Genomic DNA, 11,364 nt, shown 5'->3' on the forward strand with positions numbered 1-11,364 from the left:
TGCTCTGTCACAATATGCAGTGACTAATCTGAAATCACTACGTAAATTATGCATAACATTCAAATATCTAAAAGAAAAGGAATTTAGTTCATTCAGTCAGTCCTGCCACTATTTCAGCAGAGACATGACGAAACGAAAGTTAATAATTAAATTTTATCAAAAAACAATGTATAGAATTAGAAACATGATAACATTTGGTTGCAATTACTATTTACAGCAAAACTGGTTGGAATGGGGAGTGATGGGGCCTCAAACATGGTGGGGAAAAAAGGAGGACTCTCTGCTCTGTTGAAAAACAACATTAACGATGAACTTGTTAATGTCCATTGCTTTGCGCATAGACTTGAACTGGCGTTCAGGGATGTACTCAAAAAAAGCAAACTGTACGATAGACTTATGACGTTACTGATAGGTCTGTACTATTTTTACACAAAACAGTACAAAAACAAGCGGGGGCTACTTGATGCTATCAGAGCTTTAAATGTGAAGGGTGTGGTGCCTACAAAGGTGACCGGAACACGTTGGCTAGCCCATTTGTTCCGTGGGATGAACAACATGATGCGTACTTTCCAAGCATATGAGGCACATCTCTGTAGCCTGAGCCACAAGAATCCTAAAGCAGAGGGCCTGGCAAAGATCTTGTTGAGGAAAGACCTTGTGTGCTTTGTTCTTTTTCTCCAGGTTTGTACTTTATAGAATAAATCAAACATTAGTCCGACAATTGGTAGATATGGTAACTATTCAAGAAATCAAATGTCTCATAATTACGACAATAACTGAGAGCTGATAAATTCTTTAAATTAAACTGTATCAAACATCATCATACATGCATAAAGCAAATCTCCACATTCCATCATCTTCATGTGTGTTGTCATCAAATTTTATTAACAGGAAGCTTTAGAACCTCTCATGAGACTGTCGCTTAAACTGCAAAAAACAGAATCCACTGTGGCTGATAGTGTTATTTGGGCAGAATCCACCATAGAGTTGTTGGAAGAGTTCAAGACCAGGTAAGACTCACTGAAGTGTTAACACTCTGAATCATTCATGTAAATTTTATGTATAAAATAAAATCAATCTCATTTGTCTCTTTAAATAATACTGAGATGCATGTGAAAAATGTTTTGCTTTGCTTCTTAATCAAAAAGCAATAACATAAGTAGATCAAAAATTACTTTGTCATTTAGGGACCTTAAAAGTGTTTCCGAAATTATGGAAGCAGGCACATATGAGGGCATTACTCTGCGGGGTAATACACCTTCGTTGTCATACAAGAATGAAATTCTTAGTGGGCTCATAGATGCACTGAAAGAGAGATTTGAGTTGGGCGTTTCTGAAACGAATGTTATGAACTCAACAAGAATTCTGCACTTTAAGAATTGGCCAACAGTTGAAAGTCCAGATTTAGGAGGTTATATCAACAAACTTTGTTAAAGTTCTTTGTTGATGTTTTGTTTTAGTTGACACGTTTTGGTTTTATTCAATTAATCATAAATGTTACTGCTTCTGTGTTATTCATATGAATGTGTTTGTCTGTTTACAAATTAATGTAGACTGTAGTGTAAAAGACTTTATATTCTTCAACATACGCATTCAATTGATATGAAATCAAGTTATTAAGTAAACTGGTAAGATATGGTTGTTCTGATAAAGTGCGATTCGCATTATGATGATCATATACTTTATAATTATGTACATTATTTACAATAACAATGACACAATATATGCTGTAATAGTATTGTGTGACTCTGTAATTTTAATATTCACTTATTGACTTAACCATTTGGCATCACCATGTACAAATAAAAGACCTCTGATTTATTATTGTTTATTTCATTTCAGTCTTTGCTGAAACAGAAATAATGACCATTGCCAACCATTACAGCAAAACTCTTCTAAGAGCCATACCAGATTTTTCTGTTCAGGAGACCATGAATGAGCTCAGGCTTTTCAAGAAAATTCTCTACAGAAAGTAGGTTCCTATCCCAGTGGTGATATTAAAACTAAATATCATAATGTTATGACTGGTATGCCAAAATAAAATTTCAGTATCATCATAAATTAATCAATATAATTACAGACATGGAAGTAAAGTTCAGGAATTGAAATGGTGTGATGCTCATGATCCTGAGTTTCCAATGCTGATGGCCGTGATTGAGCTTCTAGGATGCATTCCCCCTACAAGCGTCAGCTGTGAGACTACTTTTTCTCACATGAAACTTGTTAAGACAAGTAGACGAACACGCCTTCAAACCTCTACCCTCAACGATATTCTCATGGTCAAACTTCAAAGTCCACGAGTTACAGAATTTGACCCTACGTCATCTATTGACAAATGGCTGGTAATTCAAATTTAGTATTGAATGACATAATTTGCATTATCAAATTAAAGAAACAATATTTGAATATACATGAATTAATTGATTTTTTTTTTCTCTCAAAACAACTTTGTCAAGTGATGGAATTTCATACTAGCTGATACAAATGCATTATTCTCTATTTGTTATCAGTTGCTTCACATTTTCTACCACAGTCCTTAGCTCTGAAGCCACGTCTGCCAAACTACCAGAGGGCAAAGAAAGCTGGTCAGTCCACCAATGTGATTGATGTGGGATCCTCCATTGACATCACTGAACTTCAAGGTTGGTAAACTTAAATCCCCCTCCCCCCAATTTCTTTCTAATCTCTCAATATTGAAAAGCTTATTTTTTCCCCTAGATTTGTCAGAAAACACAGACATAAATAACATTCCTGAGAGCATGGACAAAGACACAACTGATTCTGAAGCTGATGAATTTCAAGGTATGTATAGTAATTTCGCATATAATTTTATGATTTTTGACAATATTCATAAGTATCACAAGTCAAATTTAATAACAACTACACTACAATTTATTAATTTCCAGGCTCAGCAGAAAACGCAGTTATGGACAACGACGACATGTTTGCTCTAGAAGAAATTTATGAGTCCAAGGATGATGACGAAAACGATCATTATTGTGATGAATTTCGAGATGAACATGATAATTGGGCATTGATGTTTGAGCTAGTTAGAGATTAAATAATAAATATTGGTGCACTGTCAGTTTTTGTTTATTTGTATATGACTTTCGTTCGGTCTGGTAAATCATCATTCGGTCTGGTAAAAACAGAAATTTTACCAGACCGAATGACTGGTAATATAATTTAGACCTTCGCGAACACTGTACATATGATAGCAATGTGCCAAAAATTCATTTGTGATCCCTAATTGACATTATTAATGTATTTTACAATGTATATGATTGAGATTTGTAATTTACATGATGCTTTGCCTGAATAAACATAATAATAATAATAATCAGTATCTGTATAATACTAAAAAAGAACTCACTGCATGAGTGAGTATATACCGGTACCATTGAGGAACTTGGTGTGTGCGCATGGAGGTATTAGTCGCGCTGGGAACTTTCATGCAGTGCTGTCTTGAACTCCTCTGGTTTTGGGGTGTTTATGAGTGCCTCAGGAAGTGAATTCCAATCCAAAATTATTCTTGGTGTTAACGAATTCTTATTTAAATGTTAGTAGAAGAAGAAATTACTTTTACTGCTTTAGAATGATATTGTCGTTGGATCCTAATTTGGTTTCTGTATATGTGCATCGAGTCCGTGGGGATGGCCACCAGGTCATTTACGATCTTGAAGAAGTATTCTCCTAACGGCGTCCACTGAAGTTGTCTCATCATCTCGGTGACACTACTCCCGTGCCTGTAGTCGTTCATAACAAAGAGGGCTCCTCGATCTTATCTGTATCCTTTTTTTGTAGATGGATCCCAAACAATACTGCCCTGTAAAACGACTGTATCTAGATATATCAAGTTGGGGGCCACAGCAAGATTTTTTAAATTCTCATGTTGAAGCATTTTAATAAATTCTGCCTCTTATGAATATAAAAACAGGTCAGCTGATAAAGGAGCACAATTTATGCCCATGGGGTTTCCAACAGACAAGATATTATCAATGAGGAACTCCATTTTTTAGCTCTTCTGAGCCGAAGGCTCAAAGAGCTAATCATATGCATGGCCATGTGTGACATGCGTCAACTTTTTGGTAAAAGGGCTATATCTCAAGAACCCCTGGGCCAATTTTTGTCAAATTTGTCACATGGTATCCTTGGCCCAAGGGCTTTCATTTGTACTAAAACTAGGGTCGTGACCATTTAACAAGGGGAAATAATTAGGAAAATGCAAACAAAAGTAGTGGTAGCTAAAAAATCTTCTCAAGAACCACTGGGTAAATTATCACCAAACTTATGCATAAGGATGAGGATAGGTTGTAGATAAAAAATTGTTTAAGGCATCATCCTGGGGCAAAGGGTCTCAAGGTCACTTCAAAGTTGACCTTAAATTTTGTTTTGTTAAAACTTTGATATTTTGCTTAGTATAAGGACTAGGATAATCAAATTTTGTCAGTTGATGCATCTTAGGACCTAATATCATGTTGTCTCAAAAGTAGGTCATGGTGACCTACTTATTGAATTTCGCAGGTAATTATTATTAAATGGATTTTGATGCATATCTTGGACACTTATGAGCCTATGATCATCCAAAGTTGTCAGTTGATGGATCATGAGACCTTGAACTGCATCATGTTAAAAGTATGTCACCATGACCTACTTTCTGAATTTTATGGTTAATCATTTATGAATACATTTTAGGTTGTTATTTCAGATACCGAGAGGTTTAGAATCATCAAACCTTGTAAGTTGATGCGTCTAGAGGCCTCGAAACATATTTATAAAAATAAAAAAAGTAGGTCACAGTGACCTACTTTTTGAATTTTGCAGACATTCAAATTTCACATTTTCAATTTTAGATGCATATTTTGGACACTATGAAAGCTAGGATCATCAAACTTTTTCAGTTGATGCATCTTGAGTCTTCATAGTTTGTTGACCAAAAAGTAGGTCACTGTGACTTATTTTTGGATTTTGACGGCTATATTTGAATATTTCAGATACTATTTGACTTACAATCATCAAACTTTGTCAGTTGATGGGTCTCGAGTCTTCAGAGTGTGTCGACCAAAAAGTAGGTCACTGTGGCCTACTTTTAGAATTTAACGTTTATATCTGAATATTTCAGATACTATTTGACTTCAACTATCAAACTTTGTCAGTTGATGCATCTTGAGTCTTTGGAGTGTGTCGACCAAAAAGTAGGTCACTGTGGCCTTCTTTTGGAATTTGACGGCTATATTTGAATACTATTTGACTTGTCAGTTGATGCATCTTGAGTCTTCAGTGTGTCGACCAAAAGTAGGTCACCGTGACCTACTTTTGGGCAGTTACATTTAAATTTTCAGGTACTATTTGATTTAACATCATTAAACTTTGTCAGTTGAAGCATCTTGAGTCCTCGGAGTGCGCAGACTATAAATTAGGTCACCTTGATCTACCTTTTTAACTTCAAAGCTATATCTAAATCAAATGCTAAGAGGCCTAGAATCATGAACCTGTTTCAGTTTATGTATCTTGAGTCCTTGGAGTGTGTCAATTAAGAAGTAGGTCAGTGTGATATATTTTTGAATTTCATGGCTATATTTAGATATTTCAGATACTAAGTGGCTTAGATCCATCGAACTTATTAAGTTGATACATCTTGGCTTCTCAGAGTGTGTCAGCTAAAAGGTCACTGTGACCTACTTTTGCTTCTTTTTTTTTTGCAAATCTATACATCTTTCAAACTAAAAACCAAAGGATCATTAAACCTTGTTAGTAGATGCATCTCAGGATAATATGATCCAAAAGTAGGTCAGGATCCCCTTTTTCTAATTGTATGCATAGTAAATTCGGTATTTAGCACCCCAACCATCTCTATGTCCCTTGAAAAAATTCATGTTGAAGAGAAATATGTACTACCCAGATATGCACGTAGGTTAAGTAACTTCATTTTGTAATTATTTTGATTGCCTAATTTAATAGTGTACTGTATGACATCCCCTTCATACACTATCATGTGATAAGTCTTTAAAACCTTGTTAATTGATGAATCTTGGTTAGTGAGAATTTTTGCCTGTTCTACAATGTATCAGAAGAGCGATTCTAGGCCCATGGGCCTCTTGTTTAATATCAACTTCAGCACTTTGAAAATGACCGAAATAGATCAGCTTTGAAAAAAATAGGAATATGTACATGTATTTTCTAATTTATGCATAATTCCCCCCCCCCCCCCCTCTCTCTCTCTCTTCAATCTTGCCACTTCATTATACAAATTGATCTCTGAAGACAATTAATTTGGCACAAAACTATATTCCAAACAAGTTTGATATTAAATCTTATACATATCAACTAATTACGATTGTCACTTTGGCTTTTGATTGGCTAAGACAAAAAATGCTTTGAACTGCATGCATGTCAAGTCATCTCGTACCAAGTATTGGTACAAATTCCTCTGACCAGTGAGAAATGCTGGCTGGCTTTTCCTAAAATTGTTGGAACTGCAGGCCAGAGCAAAATTATGCACCAAGCTGCTGGAACTCTAGCTTTTTCACATAAAGATTGATAGGATACCCAGTCCCTATAATCCCCTAGTGTTTACATGGATAATAATCCCAAATTTCAGAGCAATCTCTAAATAGTAAAATCCTGGTTTATCAAGTTTGACTGCTTATTTCAAAGCACTTAAAGTCATAGAATACCTAAACTTTCGTATGCATCAAATAAAGTAGGATTTTGATGTGTTTACGTGGGATTTTCTATTATTGGATGAAATAAAATAGTAATTCGGTCATTAATTATACATGAAATGTAAAAAAAATGACATTTTCGAAGGATTTCAAACTTTGGATGTTTTTCCATTGAATTTTTAATAAGATTTGTGAATAATGCAAAATAAAGGCAATTTCATAGGAAATTTTGGAGGTAAATATACAGTTTTAGCAGTATCAAAACATTTACAAATATAGTTTTACGAAATTCTATAACATTTTTGAAAGGGTATATCCATGTCCTTAAAAAAACCCTAGATAAATTAGTACGTGTTTCAAACTTTGAACAAAGGGGTTTTGCCTACACCAAATCACTTGGTACACCCAAGTCCAAGCATCATGGTTGGGTAACCATGCTATTGTATATTCCATTATTATAGCAATAATTATCAATGAGTGGTAGTATTAATCCAGGACATGGTGGCATGCTCTCTGAACACTAGTGTCTCCACTTATTTTCCTTTCAGAAAACACAGTCCATACATCGAAAAATTCATATACACAATATATATTAATTTTGTTTTAGTTCGGATGGGCACACCTTTTTCTAAGCAATACTCTGGATAAAATTTAACAGTTTTTAAGCACTTTTTGAAAGTCTGATATAACAATGCTATTGGATAAGCAATGACTTTCTGATTTAGTTAAATAGTATACATGTACTTAGCATACATTTTAAAACTTGATGAAGCTTAATTTAAGGCACATTTGAAAAAGAGAGATTATATGGGCCGTTTATGAACACAATCATACCCTATTTTTTTAACAACAAGAATTAAAATATTTTTTTTCAAAACTAAATATTCTTTAGAACTGCAACATAATCCCCATTAATGGAAATTAATACAATATGGCTGTAATAACAATATTGGCCAAAAATATTAAAGGCACATTCACTTACAGCTATCTAATGTCCTATTACAGCTATCTAATGTCCTATCACTTACAGCTATCTAATGTCCTATCACTTACAGCAATCTAATGTCCTATCACTTACAGATATCTAATGTCCTATCACTTACAGCTATCTAATGTCCTATCACTTACAGCAATCTAATGTCCTATCACTTACAGCTATCTAATGTCCTATCACATACAGCTATCTAATGTCCTATCACATACAGCTATCTAATGTCCTATTACAGCTATCTAATGTCCTATCACATACAGCTATCTAATGTCCTATCACTTACAGCAATCTAATGTCCTATTACAGCTATCTAATGTCCTATCACATACAGCTATCTAATGTCCTATCACTTACAGCTATCTAATGTCCTATCACTTACAGCTATCTAATGTCCTATCACTTACAGCTATCTAATGTCCTATTACAGCTATCTAATGTCCTATTACAGCTATCTAATGTCCTATCACTTACAGATATCTAATGTCCTATCACTTACAGCTATCTAATGTCCTATCACTTACAGCAATCTAATGTCCTATTACAGCTATCTAATGTCCTATCACATACAGCTATCTAATGTCCTATCACTTACAGCTATCTAATGTCCTATCACTTACAGCAATCTAATGTCCTATTACAGCTATCTAATGTCCTATCACATACAGCTATCTAATGTCCTATCACATACAGCTATCTAATGTCCTATCACTTACAGCTATCTAATGTCCTATCACATACAGCTATCTAATGTCCTATCACTTACAGCTATCTAATGTCCTATCACATACAGCTATCTAATGTCCTATCACTTACAGCTATCTAATGTCCTATCACATACAGCTATCTAATGTCCTATCACTTACAGCTATCTAATGTCCTATCACTTACAGCTATCTAATGTCCTATCACTAACAGCTATCTAATGTCCTATCACTTACAGCTATCTAATGTCCTATCACATACAGCTATCTAATGTCCTATTACAGCTATCTAATGTCCTATCACATACAGCTATCTAATGTCCTATCACTAACAGCTATCTAATGTCCTATCACTTACTGCTATCTAATGTCCTATCACTTACAGCTATCTAATTTCCACATGGAATAGTAGTGAAACCAGTTTTACTCCGTCTTCTTAAAAGTTTTAAAGAAATGTTACCAACAAAGATGACAGATCTTCATTTTGATATTAATCTTATCAGGTTCTGATAATCCTGATGACAGATCTTCATTTTGATGTGAATCTTATCAGGTTCTGATAATCCTGATGACAGATCTTCATTTTGATATTAGTCTTATCAGGTTATGATAATCCTTTTGATTTAGACAATACAAATTTTATGTATCATTCATACATGCACAGTAACATTTATTTTCACACCATTCATAATGTACACGGACATCACAGTCATTCTAATAGCTAACAACTCCGAATTCAATCTCAAGTTTTATCTTTACACAAAACCAAACAGTGGCCAGCACCGCTTGCACAATCAACCGCCAATAAATCGGACAAAGCTTTCACTATGGTCGGTCTCTCAACGTTGTCTTCATCTCCCGTGGCACACATACCATGTTCATTCCATCCCCAGGTGAAAAGTCTTCCATCATCTATAAATAATTGTTTAAAAATGGTACAATGTAACATGCTATTTGATTGGATGAGTGGCATACTTTATTTCACGATAACAGGCAATGTGATGTAATTTAGGTTTAATGTTTTTGTTTAAAATTCATCCTAAAAACACAGGGGTATCTAATTTCTATCAATTGATAAATTAGATTACAAATGTACAAGGTATTAATTAGATAGCAAAGAATAAGATGCTATTGGGTTTAAAGATAACTTGGTGTAAATTATATGCTTTTCAAAAACTGATTGTCTGCTTCACAGTTTAAAAGCATAATGTGTACTAGGATTAACAAAATCATACCATACAAAATTCTTAAAACAATATTCGGAATTCCAATCATTTTGTACATCAATTGTCAAAGACATTGATACATGTATACTTATTTCCAGAATAATGTCATCCTATGCAATTAAATTTTGACATCTCAGACATTCTGTACCTGATTACTGATGTAAACGTGAAGATGGACAAGGGAGATGCATGTAATAATTTTTCAGTAGTTACACTAAACGCAGTCAATACTTTCTTCAAATTCAGATATAATTAGCAATTTAATTTTCCATTTGACTGTTCTACTTTTTGATGCAGCAACTTGAACACTATAATATCTCTTTTACCTGTAGTGACTAAATTATGTTCAGATCCACATTCCATAGATTTTATACTGTACAACTCTTTTATGTGTTGTGGTATTCCACTGTGTGACTGGTCACATGATCTACCAAGCTGACCATAATTTCCTCTGCCCCAGGAATATACTCTTCCACTAGCTGAAGTAAAAAAAACAAGTCCTGTAGAGAACCATTAAAGACAGTATGATTGATTTGGGAAAACAGAAGATGCTTCCTACGTTTTAGAGTGATTGGGGAGGTGTGTCTTCCATTATCGTCGCTAGCCACGGTTACTGAGTCTGGTAGTACCTACCCTAACTCATTTGATGTAGTGTAAACGGAGACAATAGGCATGGCTTGCGACGATGGTCTTCCTTCCAAGTTTTTTCAAAAGAAATCTTGTTTTGTGCCCATGATGTTCCTGGCCTCAAGCAGACCTACATGCAGGTATCAATTAAACACTAGGAGGAGGGGGGGGATAAATAAAAATTGAGGGTATGTAAAGGAGCTAAAATACGGCCTTTGCTCTTGACCACTGCTACATACCTGATTGGACAAGGCAATGTGTCCACCCACTGCTAATATTTATAATGCGACCATCAAAGAGAGAACTGGAAATGGCATGTGTCTGTAGGTTACTCCCCTTTGATGGATTTTCCTGTGTGGAAATGCCATGTTTGAATGTTCCAAAAATCCACAAGTTGCCTTTCTCTGAAGAAGAAAAGTCTTGAGATGGAAGGAGGCAAAAGGATTGCAAGAAAATATACCTTTTTCTGTGTCGGTCACAGAGATATGGTACCCCCTCCCTGTCAGTCAATTAACAGTCAAACCATTAACAGTCAAACCATTCATCCATCTGTCCATGTCCAGCATCACTGCAGAAATTTCTTTCAGCTTCATATCTTCAGCAGAATAGGTATTAAGCTTATTCTATATCTTCAGTAGAATAGGTATTAAGCTTATTCTATATCTTCAGTAGAATAGGTATTAAGCTTATTCTATATCTTCAGTAGAATAGGTATTAAGCTTATTGTACTCTACTTCACATTTCATTCTGGGTAGCTGCAGAACTGTAGAAGCTATCTGGTGGAAATATTGGGACTGATCAGTCATCACAGATAAGTCATATTATTGTATGGCACAGTGCTTCAATCACTAGGTTAATCAAACTGGTACACATTTCCAATTATTAGAAGGAGGAGTTTATTGTTTATACAATTATTAGAGAAAGAAGTCATTATTAGAGGGAGAAGTCTATTGTTTATACAATTATTAGAGGGAGAAGTCTATTGTTTATACAATTATTAGAGGGGGGAGAAGTATATTGTTTATCTTGATTCACGATTTTCCCCAAAATTTTGTTTTTCACTTTTCATGATCAAAACCTACTGTCTAATGTGTTTAAAAGATTTCGCATAGAAATTAAGGTTATACATTATCAAAAAAGCTTATTTTAGAGAG

The 11,364-nt window shown here is 34.7% G+C and overlaps 2 protein-coding genes across 4 annotated transcripts in view; one reads left to right on the forward strand and one right to left on the reverse strand.

Moving 5' to 3' along the window:
• The window catches only part of LOC125677740 (zinc finger protein 862-like), a 4,401-nt gene extending 1,316 nt beyond the window's left edge, over nucleotides 1-3,085 (forward strand). The window contains exons 1-6 of one of the 2 annotated variants that reach the window (XM_056140792.1): nucleotides 539-1,010; nucleotides 1,843-1,972; nucleotides 2,081-2,342; nucleotides 2,534-2,642; nucleotides 2,719-2,802; nucleotides 2,907-3,085. In XM_056140792.1, the coding sequence (XP_055996767.1) occupies nucleotides 1,863-1,972; nucleotides 2,081-2,342; nucleotides 2,534-2,642; nucleotides 2,719-2,802; nucleotides 2,907-3,061 (720 nt within the window). In that variant the 5' untranslated portion in view covers nucleotides 539-1,010; nucleotides 1,843-1,862 and the 3' untranslated portion in view covers nucleotides 3,062-3,085. Of the gene's footprint in view, nucleotides 1-217; nucleotides 1,011-1,842; nucleotides 1,973-2,080; nucleotides 2,343-2,533; nucleotides 2,643-2,718; nucleotides 2,803-2,906 lie in introns of those variants that run through there. The other variant, XM_056140791.1, reaches the window with a different exon arrangement.
• Nucleotides 3,086-8,979: 5,894 nt separating this feature from the next.
• The window catches only part of LOC125646148 (secretion-regulating guanine nucleotide exchange factor-like), a 31,518-nt gene continuing 29,133 nt past the window's right edge, over nucleotides 8,980-11,364 (reverse strand). For both annotated transcript variants that reach the window (XM_048872317.2, XM_056140793.1), the window contains 3 exons: nucleotides 10,450-10,614; nucleotides 9,910-10,062; nucleotides 8,980-9,269 (listed from right to left, as the gene is read on the reverse strand). In XM_048872317.2, the coding sequence (XP_048728274.2) occupies nucleotides 9,100-9,269; nucleotides 9,910-10,062; nucleotides 10,450-10,614 (488 nt within the window). In that variant the 3' untranslated portion in view covers nucleotides 8,980-9,099. The remainder of the gene's footprint in view (nucleotides 9,270-9,909; nucleotides 10,063-10,449; nucleotides 10,615-11,364) is intronic.

Source organism: Ostrea edulis, chromosome 6 (assembly GCF_947568905.1).
Source record: "Ostrea edulis chromosome 6, xbOstEdul1.1, whole genome shotgun sequence".
Classification (NCBI taxonomy): domain Eukaryota; kingdom Metazoa; phylum Mollusca; class Bivalvia; order Ostreida; family Ostreidae; genus Ostrea; species Ostrea edulis.